We start from the raw sequence: 24,076 nt of genomic DNA, 5'->3' as shown, positions 1-24,076 counted from the left end.
TCCTGCTGAGCTCTGCCCCTGTCGTCCATCCAGTGTCCCACACACCAGCTCTGCCCTTGGAGGCCTTGCTGACGTATCCCCAAGCAGAACCTTTTCTGCTTCATCAGGACCCTGTTATGAAGCTGAGCTTCTCTCTCACAGGAAAACAGGGCAAAAGAAAGGACTAGTAGGAGGGATGTTGGAGATGGTCTGAAGAAATAAACAGCAGCAAGGACCATTCAGTGCCTGGCCAGTTGCTGTAGACAATCCATAAGGAATCAGGGGAGCTGTGATTGGGGGCACGCTGCGTAAGAAAGAAGGTAGAACATCTGCCAAGACATAACCATTCCTCCAGACCCAGAGCCGGGCTGGCCAGGGGGGAGGATGGTGAAGCCAGTAAGAGACACAAGGGGAAATGGAGAGTCTGGAAACACTGCTGTATCTAGCAGCGCTTCAGAGGAGTCTGCCAGCTGCAGGTTTCTTCTGATGAACTGAGCTGCACCAAATGCCTCCCTCCCCTTCACCTTGCACCTCTGCTGCAGTAATTACAGGACAAACAACAGCACTGACCCTGGCATTGTGCCAGGCAGCAGGCTCCTGTGATATGTCCAGTCCATCCAGCACTCCCTTTTCGCTCCAGTTCATTTTTTTCTCTTTCATCTCCCCTGTCTCTGTCCTCTTGGGGGAGGGGGAGAGCTCCCCCCTTTGCATCCTCCAGTAGATCCTAGGAGCTGCAGTAGTGGCTCACACACTCTGCTTTCCCGGGTCTGATCGGCAGGTAGCTCTCCTGCCCTGTGATCCCGCAGCCAGCTAGTCCCCTGGGAATCTGCCAAAAGCATTGACATTTCTTGGGTGCGGCATGAAGATACAGCAGAAAGATGGGAGAGGACCCCACAGTGGGACCAACAAAACCTTTACCTGCTGCCATCTAGAACCTACCTAGACAGTTAATTTGCAATCAGCCTTTGTGGCCAGAACATCTCAGGCCTCTTCTAGAGATGTGGGCTAGATGGCTCTTGGGGACACCACTGTGAATCCCAGGCAGTCCGACTGGAAGCAGTCAAGTTGCTCTGGATTTCTACCAGCGTACTTGAGAGGAGTACGTGCAATGGCAGACTGCCTTCACAATTCCTCTCGCTCTGTTGAAAACCTTCCCATCACCTGGGCCCCGAGGGAGGCCAGTTGGCTTTGGGAAGGCCAGCTGGGCCAGTTGGCTTTGCCCCCGTCCGAAACAGATTCGTCCATGAGCGTGGAAGGGAGGGGACTGACGCGATCTGATCAAAGAAGGGGAAAGACCCTTTCACATACTTTTTTAATTATTATTTTTAAAAGTCTTTTCTCAAACAGGGAAAGGTCATGGAGGGAATGGTTTCCCTTTTATTTTTTAATAAAATGCCACTTGCTGTCTGTGAAAGAGCTCACCGTCAGCTGTAGTGCCTGAGGGTAAATTAATATTTTAGTCACTTGGGGATTGTGGAAAAAAGCTCAGTGGACATGTTCCTGTCAGCAACTTTTTGCCGCTTTTTGTTCTCTTTCTATTTTTTTCCCTCCTTCTTACTTTTTTTCCTTTCTTTCTTTTCCCTTCATTTCTTCCATCCTCTTTTTTTTTAATTTCTTCTCTCCCTAAACATATACAAATATGTTTAATGATTTTTTCTAATTTAAAAAAGAAAACCAAAAAAAAAAAAAAAATTCTCTTTTGTCGGGACAACTTGATGGGAGAGAGGTCACGCAGTTTGAACCAATCTGATTGGCTGTCAGCTTCGATAGACCTGACACAGCAGATGTTCCTTTTGGGCATGCTCAATGGAAGGCTGGAGCGGTCGCTAAGGCAACGGCAAGATTGGGGAATGGAAAGGGGGCTTGACTAGCAGTCGAAAGCTGCCACATTGCCTCAGCATTAACAGAGTCTTTAATAAACGCTTAAGAGGCAGCCCCGCAAATTAGTTATGACAGTTTGTGGAGAGAATCAGGTCTCCCCCACGCTCCTTCCGCCCTTCTCCTTTAAAGGGCCCGTAGCCTGGACAACTTTGACATAATTTTGCAATAATTATCACTTGAAGAATTTCCACGCTGGAGTGGACGTCAGAACCCATCATGTCAGTCCAGCAATAAACGCTGACCAGCAACCCAAGCACTTCCCTGCCTCCCCCTTTATTTTTTTCTTTCCCGTTATTGGGTGGTGGTGGTGGAGGTGGTTTAATTCATTTATTTCCCTCTGTCGCCTCGTTTTACCATTTGTACATTCATTTTCAATTCATCTTTCATGTTTGGGCCTCTCTGTCTCCTTCCCTCTTGCAGGGAATGGGCAGCCAACAACTCCCAGCCGGTTCAATCCAGTTCAACTGAAGCAGGAGCCTGCCGAGAGCTTGGGATCCTCCTCTGCAGCAACCCAGGAGTCCTTGCAGGAGCACAGCCTGGACCTGAGCGTGAAGGATCACGGGTGAGAGAGGGAGGCAGGCAGGCTTGGTTCCCCTAAACCCAGAGCACCCAGATCATTTGCACACATGGCAGTGCTCGGGGAGCCATTTGCTCTAAATTTGTTCCATTTTCGAGTCAGAATAATCTGTAAATTGAGAAGGGAAGAGTCTTAGGAGCACCCTTCAAGGCACCCATGACTTCCCCACACATGCATCCTCTGAGGCCCTCGCTGCATGAAAAACACCCGTTGACTTCACTAGGCTCTGTTTGTAGATCAAGAACCTCAACAACTTGCAGGGCCTTGTCTCCTACACTAGACCACTGGCCTTTCCCCACCATAGTTTTCGTACCACCACCCCTATTGTCACACTTGGGGTTGAAGGTTGACATCAACCTGTCCAATGCCAGGTGAAGGTGGTGTGAGGCGAATGAAGGCGACTGTGACAGGAAGCAAAGAAACCACTGGAGTACATCAGCGGCTCCTAGTAGCTGGTTGTCTTCTTTCCCCCGGCCAAGGTGGAGCATGCTCTTAGAGCAGTGTGGGTTTTGATAGCCACGTTGATGCATCTGTACCTGCACAACATAGAGCACCTGTCTCACAGCGTCCACCCTTGTAACGGAGAGCAGGAGCTTTCTGATGATTTCTAAATGAGGAAGACTACATTGGTGACGAGGTGTATGGGACTAGTGAACTAGGTTAACTGCAGCTCTTGAGGTTTCCTCCCCCTACTTTAGTTCAGCTGGGTCTGGAACAAAGTCTTTGGTCGTGATCAACTAGTCCTACTCATGCTTCTCTAATGTCAGGGTTGCCATTGGGTATCTGTCTATACAGCTGTGCACCCAAGAGCCCAAGACTTGGTTGCAGTGCCCTCTTATCGCCTGTAGGTTGAAGACTTGAGGAGGGGGAATAGGGAATGGGCTGAGTGTCAGCTGATAAGGAAGAGGGAGCTACGCTGGACATTGGAGGTGGGAGCTGGAGTGCTGAGCAGTCAAGAGATCCATCTTAGCTATGGACGCTTGACCTGCCCAGGGGAAGGTTGGCATCATGTCTTCCTCTGGATGCAGCAGGTGGGGAGAGAGGCAGTTTGAAGGGAGAAGAATTAATCTCAGTGCTCATGGTCCCTGTGCACATCTTAACTGAACCCTGTTGGTTTGTGTGTTCCAGTAATGAATCAAATGGCCACGCAGTCTCGGCAAATTCATCTCTTTTATCCTCGCTTATGAATAAGGTAAGAGCCATCCATCAAACGCCTTTCATTCCCCCCCACCAAGAGAAATTAAAGCTGCGATGGCGAGGGGGGGAGAGATGCGTTTGTTTTTTAATGTTTTGCCTCTAATAAGATGAGTTTGTACCATTTAAATTTTGAGACCATTTTTCATCGGGTATAATTTCAGAGCCACTGCTTACGAATTAATTTAATGAACTGGCTGAAGAAATATATCGCAGCCTCTGACACCTTTTTTTTTTTTTTATCCTTTCCAGACAGAGGAGGGCTCGCAAAGATTTTTTTTTTTTTTTTTTTTTTTTTTTTTTTTTTTTTTTTTTTTTAATTTTTATTTCCAGAACCTGGCAAGTTTGCTCCCCCTTGTATTCTCATGCCTTTTATTTATTTCTTTGGAAACCTTTGCCTTCATTGGGGAGGGGGGTCATTTGTTCTTGTAAAAGAGAAAAGAAGAATAAAATTGGAAGATTTGAACCAAAATCATCAATTTCTGCCTTTCTGGCGTGAATAATGGTGTCCAACAGAGCCCGCTTTACCATGCTTGGGAATATTTATTTTAAATAATGCACGGTTTCTTTTTCTTTCCTTTTTTTTCCTTAAATTATACATCATCTCGAATATATTTTTCCCTTTCACATGATAAATTTTACTATAGTGAGATTAATTTTGCTACTGTATACAACTGCATTAGAGATCAGGGCAGCCTCTGAGCCACACTTTAATATCCTACTGTGTGATAGGTTTTAGAGGCATAACTATTGCTGTCCCTTTAGCTGTAGGCATTGCATCCAACAAGGCCATATAACCCTCAAGAAAGGGCAAAGTGACTTTGTCTGATGCTCCCCCTCCTCCTCTTCCTTTATTCCATTGGCCTTTTTCCTCTCAGTTGTTTTGTTTTCATCCTTTAATCACTTTTCTCCTCCGTTCTGCTTTTCTCTCCACTGGGTTTTTGGTGGTTCCTTTTCCCCTGAGCTTCTTATTGAAGTGGATTACTACTTTCTACCCCTTTGTTTTTTCACCCACCATTCTCTTCATATCTCCTTCACCCAGTCTCTACTCCCAAATCTTCACATCTTCCTCCACTGAGTAGACCCCTGCATCAGAATCTCCACTGCCTGGCACCTGAAGCCGTCCTTAAGGCCCCAGCTCAGGAAAGTACTTGAATGCAAGTCCTACTGAAGTCAGTGAGATTTAAATATGTGCCCGTAGTTATGCATTTGCCTACAGACTTTCCTGAATCGGGCAAAATAAGTGCATCTCGGGTGCAAATAGGATTGGTGGCATTTTCTTGCTAAGTGTAGAATTACACGATGACTTAAGGTGTATGGCAATGGAGAATCAGGCCCATTGACTTCAGTGGGACCTTGCATAAAAGTAATGGCTGCAGTCAGGCTCCATGTTATCACTTGTGTCTGTGCAGGCGCATACCTCTTTTTCTGCCCAACCGTCCCTCCTGGGGTTGAGGAATTCTTTCTTTCTTTGCATGAACTTTTCCTGGAAGAAAAAAAAAAAGCCCCTCTTAGGGAATGGAAGGGAGCACTCCGAAAGGCTCCAGAGAGTCAGACGAGCAGAATTCCTAACACCCAGCCACACAGGGCTGCAGGCTGCACGTGAGGGATGTATTGTAACAGCAGGGCTTTTACCTTCAGGGGGCCTTTACAGAGGGTTCCCATTCTGTATGGCAGTTGTTCTGCAGTGTATTCAGGGGGGCTGTCAAGCTTAATTAATTGATGTTTACAAAGGGCTTTGAGATCCTCAGATGGGAGGTGGTTTGTAAATGCAGAGACTGAGCTCAGTTTGCATGCGCCTTGAGTTCCACAGCCCGTAGCAGAACTACTCATGTGAGTTGGGGAGCAGGATGGCACCCCTGGGGTATTGTCAGACATTTATCATGAGAGAAAGTTTGCTCTGTAAACACTGTTAAGGAACTTCCCTTTCTGGCTGAGCTTCTGCCTGATCCTGCAAGCCCTGAGCAGCAATAGGCTGCAATCCCTCAGCAGAGGGTTTGTAGCTCCAGGCCCTGTTTGCATGAACCAGTCATTTAACGGAGAGGGTGAAATCCTGGCTCCAGTTATGTGAATGGGTTTTTTTGCATGGACTTAAGTGGAACCAGGATTTCACCCAGAATTTGAGAAGGTTTATATACCCTTTAAAGAAATATATATATGGCAGTTGTTATAAAGGAGTGAGCAAGGCTCTGCAGTTAGAGAAGAGTCACTCTGAGATCTTGGGATGGAGAGTCCTGGAGAGGAGCAAGCTGTTATTAATTTGTTCTGAAGCTGGGTGTAACCTGTGCAAACATCTTGCCTTATCTTCCCTGGTGATCCTGAAAATATGGTTTGTATGGGACACTTTCAGGTGGAGCCATGTTGGCTGGGGACTTGAGCCTGATGGACTCTCCATGTTCTCACCGCAGGTGTCCCAGACCAATGCCAACCTTGGCAACCTGATGAACTTGAAGACAGAAGGAGATGGCAACCAGGCAGGGGCTGGAGAGCCAACACCATACTTGGGCAAGGCCGTGAAGGCACTTGTTCAAGAGAAACTCTCTGAGCCCTGGAAGATGTACCTGCGCAGGTAAGAGAGCATGGAGCCAGGAACAGCTTCCTTTACAAATGCCAGCTCTTGTAGGAAGGGCTAAGATGGTGTTCCCCTGACAGGTTCACCTCAGGTCAGTGTAGTCAGTAATATCTGACCCCATGAGATGCTGAGCCCCTTCTGCAGTGCACTGAGCTCCCTCAGGGGAGGAGTGTTCATATCTTGCAAGAGATGCTTAGCACTTTGCAGAACTGGGACACGAGATTCCTTTGGAAGGTAGCTAACAGCAAGGGCCATCACCTGGCTGCAGTATGGTGATGTGTTCTTCATCCTGAACCCTCCTCTGGGGATGAAGAAGTGAATCCTAGGAGCTTCCTATATCAGTAATCTTCAGCAGGGAGCCATCGTTAGATCATGTACCGTTAGTACCTGAAGATCACAGCAGCCATGAGAGCACTCACAGTGGAACTCGGCACCCCTCGTCTGGTCTTATGGGCTAGTGAAAGAAAACAGGAGATCCACAGGGCTCTGTGCAGCTGACTGGTTCCTGTTCTAAGAGACTTTTTCTTAGAGACAAGGAGGCTTGTAGGAAAAATGGAACAGGGATATAACGCACCCACACACAGACACATGCACATACGTGCCTGGACAGACATGATTCAGGAACTAATGGATACACCCATGCAGACATGTATGGTTTTGTTCTCTGACATGTCCACAGGCACATGCAGTCAGTTGTTTATTTTATAGAATCACAGACACTAACACTGGGAAGACCTGTAAGGTCTTCTAGTCTTTCTGCCCCTGGCCAATGCAGCATCCTGCCCTGCCAGCATTTTATCTAGCCTTGCTCTAATGATGCCATGCTGCTTGGGGAAAGCAGCAGACCAGGGGAGAACGCTGACAGTGACATGGATTAGGTGGTAGACTAATCCTCCAGGAGACATGGCCATCAGACTAGAGGGACTGTTGGTTCCCTGCTCCACATGTGCAGCCCCAGATTGTACTGTCGTGTTTGCATCCACAGCATATTGCACACTTGGATCGCATCTGCTGTCCACTATGATATTGGATGGCTCCGTCTTGCTGCTCTCTTCGTTTCCTCTCCCATTGAATTTTCCCCTATTGAATATTAGCTACATTTTTCCAAATATGATCTCATATAGTGATTTCCTTTCTAGTCTCTCTAGACCCCTTTGTATTATTTCTTTCCTCTTGCCCTGGTGCTTCCAACTCCGCCCAGTTTAGTATCATCTGCGAATTTCATTAACATGCTGTTTACTCCTTCTCCTAGATTACTAATGAAGACGTTAAATAAACTCAGACCTAACCAGACTCATCCTCACAGCACTCCCGAGATACCTCCTCCCAGCTCAGTGCATTGTCGTTTGTCATTACCCTTTGTTTACGGTCCTTCAGCCAGTTTTCAATCCATGTGGCAAGGTTCACATCCAAGCCAATTTGAATTAATTTTAAGCATATGTGAGAATCGGTATCAAAATGCTTTCCTAAAATCGAAATATATTGCAGCCCTTCATCCACTCATTTGATAATTCTATCAAAAAAAGCAATTAAATTTGTCGAGCAAGATTTATTCTGTATAATCCCGATGCTGTTTATTGCTCGCGGTTCCTTTATCCTGTGGATGTTTAATGATTTTCTCCTCCCTCTTAATATTTGTTCCATTACTTTACTGGGAAGAAAAGTTAAGACCAGAGGTGTGATAATAGCCAGGATCTCTTGCCTTTTTTATTCTCAAGGCATCAGTGCCTGGGTGATTCCTGCCAGCTTTCCGGTGCCCTCCCAGTTCTCTTTTCACTTTTGAAAAATAACACGTAGCAGCACAGTAAGTTGGGAAGTTAATTCCCAGCCTGCTCTAGGACACATATCAGCCAGACGGGCTGGTGTGTGCATATTTACATTTTCTGAGCATTCCCTTATCTGCTCTTCTCTGCGGCCTTCATCCCTTCTTAATTGTCTGGGCTTTAGTATTCATAGTAGAGGCAGATTTTAAAAAACAGTTGAGTACCTCGGCCATTGTGAAGAGGCCTGCTTTCTCTCCAAGTACAGTACCTCTTGTCCCTGATAAAATAACCCCGTTAGCTTGCATTAACTGGTGCTGCTATCTCATCCCTTATCAGGTCCTTACTCTCCCTTATCTCTGCCCTGCCAGCCTGAACTGACCCTCATGTTCTGGATCCACTGCCCTCTTCCTTTTCCAGCACAAGCTTCCTTTTGTTATTTTAACCTTAGATTTTCAGAGGTCCCTCCTGGGACCACACAGGCTGCTGCTTGCTCCTTGCCTTTCTGCTCTGCAGAGGAATTGTTGTCCATCACACCTTAATTGCCCAGAATTCCTCAGCCTCCTTCCACACTAGTGGGTTTTAAATACTTCCTGCCATTGCACCTTGCATAGCAGAGTGCTGAATTGTCTGAAAACTCATGTGCCCATGACGTTCCCAACTGTGGTGAATCCAAGCAGTTGCTGGTTGCTGGCATCAGGATTCCCTGTTATTCTCTCCTTCTCGATTAGTTAGTTCCTCCCTGATGGAAGGCAACAGGTCCTAGATGGCTTCACCCCTCAGTGGAGCATCTGCTTTCTGAATGCTCCCTTCAAACAATGCCACCCTCCTGGGCTTGTTGTAAGCTGCATGTTTGTCTCATTTGCTTAGGTTTGGTACCAAGGATTTCTGCGATGCCCAGTGTGACTTTCTCCACAAGGTGCATTTCCACTGCGTGGTGGAGGAATGTGGTGCCCTCTTCAGTACTGTCGATGGGGCCATCAAACATGCCAAGTAAGTGAAAGAACAACTGTCAGGTGATGTGTATTGAAGAAACCCCAAAGTAGGTGCAGTGTGGCAGGGAGAGGGGAGGGACATCCTGTAACTCCCTGGTGAGGAGCTTTGCTATGTGTGGACACAATGACTGAGGGGGCAGCAGTCTGAGCATCCACAGGCTTTCTGCATCCAGCTGATTCTGGTGTCGGCTCCGGGCATGCCCTGTGAGTTCAGTAACTTAAGCCGCTCAGCCTTTGGCAGATGGGCGTCCTGCCCACTAAATAGTGATAGCCAGGCTGAGAACTGCCTAGGAGACTGTGTGCACCAGAAACACTTACGGGCCCAGCAGCAAAGACATGTACAGTCATAAGAACTAAGAAAGCATGCAGACGGCACCTACACAGACATCACCCCTGTCTGTAGTGCCTTTCTCGGGGCAGAGGACACAGTGCCATAGTCTCTGCAGAGCAGCAGGCCTTTCAGTTGCAATGGTGCCTGTTGTATTTGTCTCACCCTTGTTTCTGCAGATCCATTTGAACAGACTCCTGCTGTAACTGCTGCACACAGGAGCTGTTCCCCAGGTCCCTGCTTGCCTGACTGCATCTAGGCAGGGAACTCGGACCTGAGGAATGAGACCCCTCCCAGCCCTGCCCTGACATCCCTCTTAGTGTGGGGGCATCCCAGGCCTTGGCCTTCTTGTCACCTGCATAGTGCTCCAGAAAGCAGGGCAGTGCTAAGATGCAGGCAGTTGAAAAGTGCTGATGTGTGAGCCAGTTCCTGTAGCCTGCACCACACTCACCGCTCCAGGACCTTGGGATTGGGCCCCATTGTTAGTACAAGGGCACTAGCAAAGGAAGGGCAGGATCTGGGTAGGCAAAGGTCACAGTGCCTAATACATCTTTTCTGCCTGATGTCCGTGGGCCAAAACTCAGGCGAAGCTTCTCTTACAGTCAGTGGGAGCTTTGCCCAGACAGGGATTGAGTGAAGGGTTCAGGGTTTGGCCACTTGACTAGAGATGCGTGGCAGTCTCCCACGCCATCCCATGGACCTCACTGGCAGGAAGAGGTTCTCCTCTAGTTTTCAACTGATTTCTCCAATCTGACCCCACCCCGGGCACCACCTAAAATCACTGTTCTCCCTCTTCAGGGCCAAATCCAGAAAGAGGTCGAAAACCTGGGGGAGCTGAGATTGCCCAGCAGACCCACAGAACCGCTCGGTATTCGGCCTTTGACATTTGTGCTCCGTGTGTCTTCTGAGCATGTTGTTATTGGTCCCACTGACCCGCAGTCATCACTCCCGCTATTCTGTCCAGGATCCTGCAGCGCTGTCTCTCTCTCTCTCCCTAATGTGACCTGCTGCCTCTTCTCGTTGCAGTTTTCACTTCCGCACGGAAGGTGGAGCTGTGAAAAATAATTCCGAGTCTCCCTTCCCAACCGCTGCTGAGACCAAGACCTCCTTGGCCCCCTCGTCACCACCTGCGACTTCTGCCACCCTGGCAAGCGCTCCCACTCTGGACGGTGCCCTGAGCCCAGCGACGGTGCCCTCTGCCCCCACGCTGCTAGCTTGGAAGCAGCTGGCTTCCACTATACCCCAGATGCCTCAGATCCCAGCGTCAGTGCCTAACCTGGCAACGTCACCCTTGGCAACAACTTCCCTAGAGCACGCCAAGCCTCAGGTCAAGCCCGGATTCCTCCAGTTCCAAGAGAAGTGAGTTCCTCTGGTGACAAGGGAATGTCTCTGTAGCCCTCAGCGCATCCCTTTCAGCCCCAGGGATTAGGCGGAGTCATCACGTTCCCATTCGATGCAGTACCTTTGCTTCCAGCTGGGTGCTTCCAGCCTTCCCAGGACACTCTGCCCCTGTCCCCACCCTGCAGGAAAGCAGCTCTCAAAAAGTCTAACAAATGACTTGCCAAGCACTCAGAAACCAGCACATCTGGGAACACTTTTAGATAAAGTCTGGGGAGAAATAAACCCATTGACATATCACTGCAGCCTCACCGTACCTCCTGGGCTGTGAAAACAAATGCATTTGGCTTTGCATTATCGCTGGGGCCAGATGGTATGGGATAAAGCATGAGAGCACTGCAATTCGTTCCAAAGGGAACCTGATTTGCCTGGCTGTAGGTCTTGTCACAAACCCAATACTTGGCATGGGCTTGCCTAAAGTTTGGTCAAACTGGTACGGGTTTCAGGCCAAGACAGACCAGATTTAGGCTAAGCTTTGGACAAGGTTCAGGCAAAATTGGGCTAGTATCTGGTGGGAATGAGAAGAAACTGAGTGATGTGTGACAGGAAACTGAGTGAAAACTGGTATCACCAGCTTTTTCTGTTATAACTGAGATTGGTGGCTACAGAGCCATCGGTGCTGACCAAGAATAGGCTTGTACAACCTCTGGGGAAGGAAACGGGCTCTGCCCACAATAGCACCTGCTGCCTCCATAAGAGCATCAAGTCTGTATCTGAGTCTGTGCAATGCATTGTCTCAATAAAATTGATAAACTGGAAAAAAAAAAGAAAGTGCTCAGCCTCTCTGACCTCTCTGATCAGACAGCAGTGAGTTTACCAAGAGTGAGGGAGGGGGAGTAGATATCCATCACCTCCTCCTGTGGAAGAGCTCTGCTTTCCCAGTTAGGCAGCTGCATGAGGGTAGCAAAATGCAGTGTCCTATTTACAGTGTTAGTAGCTGTTGTTTAAAAAGTGTTTAACTAAAGGCACTTGTAAAATAGTGACAACTGCACATCTGCATCAGAGCTCTTAGCAAACGTTCAGGGGCCTTCAAACACTCCTAGGAAGAAGGCAAGCTTCACCTCCACTGTAGAAGTGAGGAGAAAGAGGCAGAGAGTTTTAAGTGTCTTACCCGAGGCTGTAGGTGGAGTCAAGGTCAGACCTAGAATTAGACATCAGGAGTTCCTGGCTCTCTGTCGGGGACTCAGCCTTGCAAGGCCTTGCCTCTGTAGGCCTAATGCTGACTCACTTGTGTCCCCTTTCAACAGATTCAGTAAATCAAGAGTGGGTAGCAGAGCAGGTAGCATTGGGGCCACCAAGAGACTAGTCCCTGGCTGTGTCAAGCACTAAGCTCCAAATCTGCCCCTGATTGCTCACAGCTACAGCCATACATCTATGGATCGTGGGGCCCCAGAACAGGCAACCAGACCATTCCACTGATTGAGTGACGGCACATGGATTTTGCCCAACCAAGGGAAGCCCTGGATCTTGTAGAAGGCAACCCAATGGTTTCAGCAAAGTTTTGCAGCTACCTTTGTCCATTAACAGGGAAGTGTGACATGCGAGGAGAGCAGTTCTCTCTTGGATCTGAAGCTTTCATGGGAAAGTGTGGCCTATAAAGACCACAGATCACAGCATGCAGTCCATACACCCTAGTATAGAGAACGCAGTGCATGCTGGGATCTGCAGTAATATTTGTAGACTGCAACTCTTGACTAATTATGGAGAGATTCATGGAAGCTCTCTAGGCCGCACTTGGACTAGAGGTGTCACTTGGGCCAAGTTAAATGAGTGAATGTTGGGAACGATGCCCAGGTGTGAAGGAGGGAATGAAGATGATGATTGGGTTTTGGCTGTGTTCCAGCGACCCCTGCCTGGCGACAGACTGCAAGTATGCCAACAAGTTCCACTTCCACTGTCTCTTTGGGAACTGCAAGTACGTGTGCAAAACCTCCGGCAAAGCAGAGTCCCACTGCCTGGACCACATCAACCCCAACAACAACCTGGTGAACGTGCGAGACCAGTTTGCTTACTACTCGCTGCAGTGTCTCTGTCCAAACCAGGTAAGCATCATTCAAGAACACCCAAGGAGGTGGCTCAGGCTGGGGTTTGGGTGTGAGGGAACAAATGCAGGAAAAGAGGAATGGGGAAAAGTATAGGGAAGATATGAAAACGAGCAGGGGCCCTATTCGTGCCTTGGTGTGCAATTCCTGAATGGATCTAGCAACTATTTGGAAGGTGTAAACTAGAGGGAGATTTGAATCCAAATTCTGAACTTCAAAATATTGTCAGGATGCCTTTGCTTGGTCTTGAGGGAAAGGGATGTGTGGATTTATACCCATTACTACTGAAAACTCCAAGTAGGGAGAGGAAATAGTCTTGGATGTTCAAAGTGATGCAAGATTAAATTAAAAGATAATGTAAGAGGAGTATCCAGAAAAGAAGCCTATCAGACAGTAGGCAGTCTCCAGCAGGAAGTGGTAGAGGTACCATTGAGAATAAGACTGTTGAGTTTGCTACAGAATGAATGCACTGTAGGGAGCAATCCTGCTCTGGGGCCCTTGAAGGGTAAGCAAAGTGGCAGTAGGTCTTGCTTATCTGCATCATGAACTTGAGAGAGAAAGTATGGGTGGGAGCAGGCAGATGGGAGCAGTCACCGGCATGCATCTAAAATAATCTGATTGGCTTCCCTCCAGCACTGTGAATTCAGGATGCGAGGGCATTACCACTGTCTTCGTCCTGGCTGCTACTTTGTGACCAACATCACCACCAAGCTGCCCTGGCATGTGAAGAAACATGAGAAGGCAGAACGAAGGGCAGCCAATGGCTTCAAGTACTTCACCAAGAGGGAAGAGTGCGGCAGACTAGGTAAGCCCATCCCTTTGTTGTACCTCCTGGACTCAGTACCTGGGTTGCATTAATTCCTCAGCCTACGGGCTCCAGCACTCTCCCTGTGCAGTGGCCATTGCACTAGTTGTGATAAACCCTCCTTTGAAAGTCTTTGTCATACTCTGCCTGGGCTGAGGTCCCACAGCTCACGGGTTTAGCTCACGGGACCATTAGACCCACTTTCAGCCACGTAAAGAGCTCCCAGGGGCTGCAGAAGTGACAGGGGAACATGCCTCCCGTGTTTAGTTGTAATTCGTTTGCATCTAACGTCGGTGACGTGTTGTAGATCACATGACCTTTAATTGGGGATGGGGAAACTAAAGCAGGCATGCTCCATCCCCCACCAGCCTCCTGTGCTCTGCTCACACCTGTGAGCTCGTGTGTAATGGCTGTCCGCTGGTCTAGCCCCCTATGTCTGTGGGTCCCAAAGCACTTGACAGAGATTGATTAAATAAGGCTTGCGTCACCTCTGTGACCGGGGAGGGTGGGGGCTAGGACTCTTGTCCCCATTTACCAGTGACAACAAGACGGAGAGTTTTTCCCCAGTCACAGTGTGATATGAAATCTGGCCCTAATCAGCACAGCACAGACACAGGAGCAGAAGGCAGGAGTCACAATCTGGTCGAGGAGCTGCACACAGGCCCCAGTTCTCACAGATGTGTGCAAAGTAAAGACTAGGCGCAAGCCGAGTGCAGCGGCGAGCTGCAGCCTAACAGGGAGCAACCTTCCCTGTGTGCCAGCAGCTCCTGCCCGCAGCGACCCTCCCTTCAGTGCCACCCTTCCACTGGCGGCAGCTCCTGAGAGCACCTGACCCATGGCGAGTGCCTTGCCCCCTTGCCAGCTACATTAGGCAGCGCCAAAGTTGGTTACAAAACTGCAGAGCCTAAAAGCCTCCAGCAGCTTAAAGAAACGAGAAATAAGAGAGAGGAGCGTGAATCTCCCCGCGCTCCCTAGCAGACACTGTCCTGGGACCCCCACTGCCGGGATTCGCTCGTCCTTTCAGCCCCGTTTGGCTTGATTTTGCCTTCCAGCCACCTTTCCCCATTAGCACTAGCTGGAGGCTCACACTGCCAGGGCAGCTCCATAGCTTTGCCTTGGCTTCCCTGCCCTGCACATGGGGCGCTCAATGGCACCAGGGCAAAGAAATCACAAACCAACCTGCTGCCACCAGGAAAAAACTCTTTCCTTTGGCTTCGAATTCATGAAGAATTAATGCCTGAGCGATACCTTGTCCACAGTCACCAAGGCAACCGGTGTCAACACTGAGGCCGGGCCCTTACCTGGGTCTCCACTTACAAATGTCAGGAGATCCAGCAGTTGCTGTTATTTACTCAGCGTGGCATGTTTCAGGTGATAGCCAGGGCTAAACAAAGCCGGCCGGTGATATACGACACCCGCCTGCCCGCTGCCTGGGCAACGGGCGAGTCTTCACCTGCCCTCTGCCGATACTGTTTCAGTCCTGCCAGCACTGTTTGTTCTTCTTCCCAAAGAACAGCACCGCGCCGCGGGCAGGGCCGAGGAGGTGGGCTGGGTGGAATAGCTACGCAAACGCCAGCTTGGCATGCACAGGACGCACCTCTCTGCCAGGAAGGCAGGCAGGCCGAGCTGTTTGGCAGTGCCGTTTTAGAGTACAGGCATCTCGTCTCTGCCGGGAGGGGCAGGGACGTGTGGCTATGAGAGTGCACGTGCATGCGTACAGGTTTCCAGGTGTGCAAATGTATCTGCACCTGCGTCTGGATGTTTCGCTGTGTTGGTGCAGGCAGCTCAATGTGTTCCAGCGGCCGTGTGTGTTTTGTGCAGCTGTATGCAGGCATATAGAGCTGCGAGTGTGTGTATCCACTGCTCTGTACTTGCGTATCAGCGTCTGTGTGTGCTGGGGTTAATGCGCATGTGCAGCGGGGACATGGCTGGAAGTCAGCTGTGGGGTTTCTGTGTACATGTGGTAGTGTAGGCCTGTGTATGTGCACACAGAGAAGATAATGGATACTCCTTCCATCTGCATGCACCCCGTCTAGCTTGGCAGGATCCTTGTAAGCCTAACACGACCCCCCTATCAGCTAACCAGGAATAGCAGTAAACTCTTCCTGGCTCCTCCACATTTGATCTGGAGCTTGCATTGCTCAGTGCTGAGGGAGTGGAGGGATCTTTTCCCTGACTGCTCAGCAAGGGAACGATTTAATTTTTGGTCTGGGGCTGTCGCTGAGAAACCTGCAGCCATTCCAGAGTTCTCCACCCCATCAGAAATCAATGTGGCGGTAGCTTTGCGCTGTCTCCAGCATGCGTCTGCGCCAACCCCTTCCCCCCCTACTGTTGCTGTATTAATGGACTGGATTGGTATTGGTTTTGTGTTGGCAGGTTGCAAGTATAACCAGGTAAACAGTCATTTCCACTGCATTCGAGAGGGCTGCCAGTTCTCCTTCCTGCTCAAGCACCAAATGACATCTCACGCCAGGAAGCACATGAGAAGGATGCTGGGGAAAAACTTTGACCGAGTTCCCACTCAGGTGACTCACTGGTTATTTAAGCAGCAGCTGCATCTGTAAGTGATGCCCCCTTAATGGTTCCCTGCAGAGCAGGGCTAGTGCCAAGACTCACACACACACACACACAGCCTCAGAACCCACAAACCAGGTCAGTAGTGCTACGAGTCACATTCCCACACTCTAGGCACATGTCTGCTCTCCCGCCGGGAGGCATGACTGCAGCATGTACAGACAAACCAAACTGGCTTTAATCTAGCTGGCTTGGGTACCAGGATTGATGTAGAGGCAGGGGCATGGACTTCAGAGCAGCCTCGTGCCCTTGTAAGTAGCAGTGGTTCCTGTGGAGTCCTGTGCAGCTGGAATTGCCACCCAGGCACCCTGACTTCATGACTCTTGTTAGCAAGCACACAGCAGGCACCGATAGCAATAGACATCCTCCCACCTGAATGCATCTGAATCCACATGCCAGGATAGTGATGCCAATATTCATATTCCCAGGCTCTAAGTGCAGCAGGATCCCCATAGTAAGGCATTAATGCCAAGATTAACACCTCCTGTCTTTGAATGCATCAGAATCCACATGCTGGGGTACTAGTGCCAAGATTAACACTCCCAGCCTCTGAGTGCCTCACAATTCACACACCATGGATCTGGTGCCAAGGTGAATGTTCCCAGACTCCAAACGAGGCAGTACTCATGCTCCCAGCCTCAGTGCCATTGGTTTCCTGTGCCAACATGGTCCAGCTATCCCCGAAGAACAATGTCAGGGAAAACAAAACATGCGGACAGATGGTTTTGGTCCTGACATCTCATGCTCAGTGTGAAATCCCTGTCTCAATTTCTTGCTGCAGGTTATTGGCCACACTCCAAGAAATGAAAATCTCCCCCATGTTGGCAGCATGGCACCCAGCCCAGCTTCATCAGGGACCCCAGCTTCCTTCCAGGGACCCCAGAGCATGATGGACACAGAAACAGACGAGTATATGGATTATACCGGCTGTAGCCCTGGGGGGATCTCCTCCGAGTCCTCCAACATGGACCGCAGCTGCTCCAGCACTCCGGTGGGCAACGAGAGCACGTCGGCAGGTAAGGGGCAACTGGGGGAAATGGATTATCAGCCGTCTGCTGCCATGAGAGCTGAATTCACAAGTAGAGGCCAGCAAGCAACCATACCTTCTCCTACAAACTTTGTTAGCTCCAGCTCAGCAGATATTGCCTTCTCCCAGGTTAGCTCCCCTCTGCCACATTTCCCCTAGGATCTCCTTGACCTCCAGCCACCCTCTTCTTGCTCCCTCTGTGAAGAGGATCTTGCCCAATGGAGCTGATTAACATCTCCACGTGAGTCCCAAGGGCTAGCTTTCTTGCTTCCCACATTTCCTTTTGTGTGGCTGTGCCACATCTGGAAGTCAGGTATTTCTCTGAACTCCTGAGGCTCAAAAGATCAGACAGGAGAAGCCATCTAACCACGCTTCCCTCTCAGCAAGTGATGGGTGCAGGGAAACCTCTGACATCACTGTTTCAGGAAGTGGCACACAAAAGTAACCCACTGAGCTCCTCCCCTTCTAAGGGTAGTGATGCCAAAAATCAGAATCTCCCATGTCACTTCCGGAGCAACAGAGATGCACAGAAGAGCCTCCTTGACATCACATCCTCTTTTAGGAAGGAATGCTAAAAGGCAACGCTGATGTCACTTCTGGTTTTCAGAAATGATATTTGGCTGCCCTCCATTTCCACAAGTTACATGATTTCTGTGAACTGCTGAGGCTGATTCCTAAGTGAAAGAGCTCTTGTTAAGCATCCCATGGCACTCGTGAAGGGTGCCCGTGGGTGACCTGGGTTCTGTCAGCCTGGTACAGGACAGCCTTTTCTGAGCGCTCCCCATGGCACCCTGGCTCTCTGGGTCTTGTCACAAACTTTCCTTTCGTTTAGGACTTCAGTATCACATGGGTATTTTTTCTACTTTACTTGAACCTGGTGCGTCTCTGCTCAGGGGGGTCGCCTCAAACTTCTGGCTGAGTGTTGATCTCTGTTAGGTTAAAATAGCAGTAGGAAATACAATTAATAAGTAATTCCCACTGACATTCTGCAGCTCTCCAGCTAACAGAGATGTTCTGACCTCTCATGTCACACATGCCACTAACACACAACCTCTGTGCACTGCTCTGATATAAACATTGCATGATAATGACAGCTCCACACAGCACTATTGCTCCTCCAGAGGGGCAGTGGGTCCTGGAATTCCCTGTTAAATTAGCCCAGTTTCAGAGGCGTCAGTGGTGCCTCCTAAATGATCCACCAACTAACATGCACCCAAGTGAATCCACAGGCCTCTGGGATTCCCCCTGCCCCCAGTGGCACAGTGCTCACAGCAGGGGCCAAGCACGGGCAGGCACCGTGCAGCTGGATGCACACAAACCACTCAGGACAAGACTCTCCTTTTAGATGCTGCAACTCCACCTCCCTGCCGTTCAGGTCACCCCATCTCCTGCAGCGCCCCTGTTCCTCCTCCTGCTGCTGTCAGTCACACGCCTTCCATCTCGTCTCTGTTCCAGTTCCGTTTCATATGTGTGTGAATGTATTTTCCATTTTCATCATACGGCTTCCGCTCTTGGGTTCTCATTTCGGTTCTTTTGTTTTTCTTTTCTTTTTGTTTTGGTTTGTTTGGTATTTTTTGTTTTCCTTTTTTCTTTTCTTTTCTTTTCTTTTTTTTTTTCTGCTTTTTTTTTCTCTCCACATTCTCCAGGCTGCCTGGTTCCTCCTACTACTACTGCTGCCGTTGCCGATGATGCTACCCACAATGCACAACAACCTCCACCACCTCTTCCTCCATCTTTCTCACAAGCCCTGCTCAGGTCTCCCCTCCCCACCCTCCCCTATCTCTTCTCTCCATCTTGTCTATCATACTCTCTGCTCAGTGCCACCCTCGGATCCAGCAGGGGCATTGTCATGCCTGCCGCCAGCACGCCTGGGTTCTCGCCCATCATTGCCACTCCAACTCCAGTAAAAAGTGATGTTCCCCTAGTTCAGGATGCAGCAGGTAACTGTTACATGCTTTATCTCTGAGTGATCCCCTGCCCTGTCTCCTCCCTGCTCATCCTGCCCACTGTTCTCTCCCCACCCTTGAGCTCTGTTGGGTCAGTAAGAGGTGTTCCCACCTCTCTGTCACTTTTAACTCCACTCAAGGGATCCCCTGTCCCCACAGGCGTCCTCCTCTGGACTGCTAGCATAGTGATCTCACACCACAAACATGGTTAAAGAAGGTAGCTGATAACACAGTGAATCCCCATGAAAATTCATGCTGCCAGGAACAATTTCTCACCAACCCAAATCCTGACATGAATTTGACAGTAACATATGTAACAAAAATTGCCATTTCTGAGCCTCCGGACAGTAGCTGGGGGGGGCCAAAAGCAAGACACTGACCATGTGCCATCATGCTCTCAGAGCTTGCTGTAAACTTCTTGAGCCATCCAGCCCAGTGGCTCCCAATCTCTGCTACACATCACTGCAGGTTCTTTAATTTCCATTTGACTGGGCTTCCTGTTTCTGGTGTCCATTTGGTTCTGAAGCCCCACTGCTCCCCATTCACATATGCACCCCACAGCTTGGGGCTGCTTTCACCAGCACACCCCGTGAGGTCACACAGATGCCACTGAGATGATATGCCATGTCATCAGAGGTCTCGGTACCATCGCTCAGACCCACAGTTACTTGTGCCTGTGCCTAAGCAGAGCTGCAGGAAGCAAAGCTGGATGTCAAACGGATCACACCTGTGGCCTTTCTGCTGTACGGAGATCAGAGATGTCTCAGGCCTTTTCAGTCCAGCTGGGAATGGTTTTCAGGGTGCACCCTGGCCTCAGTCTCCTTTCTCAGCTCAGCTCCTTCCCAGTCAATTGAGAGCACTTTCATTTGTGCTGGTGAGATACGTATTTTAAAGGCCCCTTGGAAAGGTGCAGCTTGGAAATGGGCAGCGTCCCTCTCCATCTCCCCACCAGGTGCAGACCAAGCATGCAGTGAGGTGTCCCCCACACCACATGGGGATTCCAGTGGCCTCATTAGGACTGAAGTGGGTCCAGACTGGCCTTCGGCAAAGGGATGACTTTCACCCTGTGGGAGCATGTGCTCCAGTGGGCAGTGCTGATGATGGGCAGGACACTGAGCTCTTCCGCTGCCTCCCCATGTGGGCTAGGGAGGATCACCTGTCCTCTCTGTGCCTCAGCTTCCTTTTGCAGGAAACGGGTTGATAGTTTTTAAAGGATCCTGAGAACTCCAGGTAGAAGCACCACATAAATGCTCACTTCTACCTCACTTCTACCTCTGCCTTTGATTAGTTACAGGGAGTGGGCACTTTGCAATGGTTAGAACAGGGAGAGAGCAGGATGGCCTGGGTCTTCTCTGACTCACTCACTCGAGCCTTGTCGAGGTTGTGGAGTCTCCATTCTTGGAGGTTTTTAAGACCCGGATAGACAAAGCCTTGCCTGGGATGATATAGCTGGGGGTGATCCTGCGTTGAGCGGGGGGTTGGACTAGATGACCTCCTGAGGTCCCTTCCATCCCTAATTTTCTATGAGTCTCTGCATGAGAAAGTGGAACTAGCTGAACTAAAAATGAGGTTTTAAACAGATTCAAGGCCTTAATTCCAGACTGTCTTCCCTGAAGGTTGGAATTGCTCCCAGTTTACCCAGGTGTGAACGAGATCAGAGTTCAGCCCAAGACTGGACTCCTCTGCTTTGGTGTAGATTTCTTTTTTCAGTGGCAATAAGTTCAGAAGTTGCCCAGGGAGCCAGGCACCGGCCATGCTTCTTGTTGCTCATAAGAACTGACAGTGAAGTGTGTGTAGGGGGCCTGGGTGGTTATGGGATGGGGATACTGCAACCTGGGGGTTGCTAGTTTGAATCTGGTTGAAATCTGTAGCGGGTATCTCCTCCCTGGTGGCTAATCTGGGGCTAAATGAACCTGGTGGGGCTTAGGCTAATTCCTAATGTACATGTGCGTACATCACTAAGATCCCCTTCCCGTGAGTGTCACAAACAAGCCCTGAGCAGCTGGCTCAGCAAGGTGCCACACACTGAACGAGCCTTTGCCTGCTCAACAGGGTCTGCCCAGTTCAGGCACACAGTAGTGCATGCTGGGGGCAGCCTGGCCTGCTGCCATCCATGCCAGAGGTGCACTGTTCAGACTGTGCTGCCCATCAGCAGTGCCATTTGACAAGCCCCTTTGTAGGGGGACATGGTTTGAGGGGCCGGGTAGGGTCAAATCAGCACCCACCACCTTCGGTGCTGCTCACCAGCCAGAACACTGGCAGTAGCATTAAGTTAAATGGATGCACATTCCTGCAGACCCCAAGACCTAAATGCAAACTGCCGTGGATTGTCTAGAGCACAGACTGCAGGCATTGCATGGCACCCACCATGCCTGTCTTCATCAGGCTGCAAACCCAGCTCAGAGATCTGTGTTTTGTTGTGAACTTTAATTTCCAATTAAACTCTAAGGTTTGCAAGCATGCTGGAGTTGGCATCTTATAAGTGACCTGGGGCATAACCCGTGGTGTAAGGAAGTTAATGGGTAGGAGGTGGCCAAGTTGTTGGTGTCTGCTTCATCCTCTGGGACTCCGGTCTCAGCCAGCGATCCTGCCTGTCAGGGTGAAACTGGGAGCCTGATGTGGGTCCCCAAGGGAAAGCTTCCAAAGTGGTATTTTCATGTGCAGCCTCCTGGCTAGTCATGATGAGAATTAGCCCCATTGAACATCTGTCCATCTGTCTTTCTAAATGTACTCATCACTGTAATATGTAGGCTCATTACGGTGAGGGATGTTACAGTCTCCTGGCCAAAGTCCATCTTGCTTCAATAAATCCCCCTTGCAGCTTCAATTAAATCTGGGATTCTTCTTCACTTTCTGCCTCGCCTCAACAGTTGTGCAGAATTGCACCAGTGCTGCCCCAGCCCAGAGTGCATTTTGTGCGCAGACCTTGTGAAGCGTTTGGGGATGGCATGGGGTGAAAGGAACCAGCAAACTTCAGTGAAACTATAGCAGAGTGTCCTCTTCTTTTGGCTGGGGTGAGCTGACTCCCCGGTGCTAAATGCCAGTTCACCGGAAAAAGAGGACTGGGAACAGCAAAGTGACTGGGAGATCCACAAAGCTGATGAGAAGCAGCCCTCAATCCCTAGGCAGGACTAAGGCTAGAAAAGCAGCAGCCATAAGGGTTTCCTTTGTGGAATATGTCAACCAAGCCCTGCTGCTGTAGCATCCAGCAGGTACCAGACAACACAGAATCCTCATGGTGGATGACAGAGTGGGATCGCGTTGGCTGCAGCATCATGGTTCGGCCATGCTTGTGGGCCAATGCAGGGTCTGGGTCAGCCTGGCAGGTGCTGGAGGGCATGCGGGTTCCTGCTGCCCCTCTCTAATAACTTTTTCCTTTCCTGTCCCCAGGGAACACCATCACCATGCCAACTGCCTCCGGGGCCAAAAAGCGCTTCTGGATCATTGAGGACATGTCTCCCTTTGGCAAGCGCCGCAAGACAGCATCCTCACGTAAGATGCTGGATGAGGGGATGATGCTGGAGGGCTTCCGGCGCTACGACCTCTATGAGGACTGCAAAGATTCCGGCTGCCAGTTCTCCCTCAAGGTCACCCACTACCACTGCACCCGGGAGAACTGTGGCTACAAGTTCTGCGGCCGCACCCACATGTACAAGCACGCCCAGCACCACGACCGCGTTGACAACCTGGTGCTGGATGACTTCAAGCGCTTCAAGTCCTCGCTGAGCTGCAACTTCCCCGACTGCCAGTTCTCTGGCAACAGCACGCACTTCCACTGCCTGCGCTGCGGCTTCCGCTGCACCGACAGCACCAAGGTGACAGCCCACCGCAAGCACCATGGCAAGCAGGACGTCATCAGTGCCGCCGGCTTCTGCCAGTTCAGCTCGAGCGTGGACTGCGAAGTGCCCGACTGCAAGTACAAACTCAAGTGCTCCCACTTCCACTGCACGTACCCCGGCTGCAAGCACACAGTGGTGGGCATGTCACAGATGGACTCGCATAAGCGCAAACACGAGAAGCAGGAGCGAGGGGAGCTGCCCGCCATCTCACCTGGCCCCGAGGGTCTCCCCCACTCCACTGGGCTGGAGTACGACATCCAGAACTCTTCCGTCAACCTGGACAGCTCCCTCAACCTGGGCACGGATGCCAGCAGCTCCCTCTTCTTCCTGCAGAATGCGGCCGGTGTGGGCCTTAGCGACTCCCTGGACCTCAGCAAGAAGCAGTCAGAAGCAGCTGGGGGCCCTTCCCCCAGCCGAGCAGGGGCAGCTCCCCAGGAGGGCGGGACAGTGGCATCCAACTCTGGTGACGCAGAGGACGATGACGACTCCTCCCAAGAAGACGAGGAGGACGATGAGATGAACGAGGAGGAGGATGATGAAGAGGATGATGACGACGATGACGACGACGAAGATGACGATGAGGAAGACCTGAATACGGATTCCGAGGAGTCGCTTCCTGACCCTGAGGGCCTGGCTGCTAAAGAGGACAGGGAACCAGAGGAGGCCTCTTCTTCCATAGACCACGGCAATGCTTCCAGGCTACTGGGAGAGCCAGCCACAGCCCCAGTCCCCACTTCAGCTCCAACCCCTGCCCCTGCTCCGGCTGCTGCCTCAGCCCTCGCCCTTGCTCCAGCCCCAGGCCCCACCCTTTCCCCAGCAGCTTCTCCTTAACCTTAGAGACAGCAGCAGCAGCGGTTTGGTTTTGCTCTTAAACAGAATTGTTAAGAGGACCCCTTAGGAGGCAAGAACAAAGCACTGGGATGGCAAGCAACAAAACGCCCCATGCCACACGCACGAGAGAGGGAGGGGGGAGGGGACTCGGAGCAGCGGAGGGAACCTGCACTCCCGGGCCCCGCGAGAGGGACAGGGCCGACGCCACGTTGCTTCCTCTACAGATGACAGGTGCCGGGACAGGCCACAGTGCAGCGAAACCCTCCGAGACAGACGCTATCCGAGAGTGCTGGCTGTGGGGCCCGGCCCCGGCGTGGCATGCGGGACC

The 24,076-nt window shown here is 50.5% G+C and overlaps 1 protein-coding gene across 4 annotated transcripts in view; it reads left to right on the top strand.

Annotated features, from left to right (window-relative positions):
- The window catches only part of CASZ1 (castor zinc finger 1), a 272,507-nt gene extending 248,437 nt beyond the window's left edge, over window positions 1-24,070 (top strand). For all 4 annotated transcript variants that reach the window (XM_025211291.1, XM_025211288.1, XM_025211300.1 and 1 more), the window contains 11 exons: window positions 2,281-2,422; window positions 3,566-3,629; window positions 6,040-6,200; window positions 8,834-8,956; window positions 10,313-10,645; window positions 12,528-12,726; window positions 13,360-13,531; window positions 15,908-16,056; window positions 16,887-17,121; window positions 18,779-19,072; window positions 22,469-24,070. In XM_025211291.1, the coding sequence (XP_025067076.1) occupies window positions 2,281-2,422; window positions 3,566-3,629; window positions 6,040-6,200; window positions 8,834-8,956; window positions 10,313-10,645; window positions 12,528-12,726; window positions 13,360-13,531; window positions 15,908-16,056; window positions 16,887-17,121; window positions 18,779-19,072; window positions 22,469-23,748 (3,152 nt within the window). In that variant the 3' untranslated portion in view covers window positions 23,749-24,070. The remainder of the gene's footprint in view (window positions 1-2,280; window positions 2,423-3,565; window positions 3,630-6,039; window positions 6,201-8,833; window positions 8,957-10,312; window positions 10,646-12,527; window positions 12,727-13,359; window positions 13,532-15,907; window positions 16,057-16,886; window positions 17,122-18,778; window positions 19,073-22,468) is intronic.
- The last annotated feature ends 6 nt before the right edge of the window (window positions 24,071-24,076 follow it).

The sequence above is a fragment of the Alligator sinensis genome, unplaced genomic scaffold, assembly GCF_000455745.1.
Source record: "Alligator sinensis unplaced genomic scaffold, ASM45574v1 scaffold366_1, whole genome shotgun sequence".
In the NCBI taxonomy this organism is placed as follows: domain Eukaryota; kingdom Metazoa; phylum Chordata; order Crocodylia; family Alligatoridae; genus Alligator; species Alligator sinensis.
Note: the sequence above shows the minus strand (reverse complement) of the source record. Positions and strands in the feature narration are given on the sequence as shown.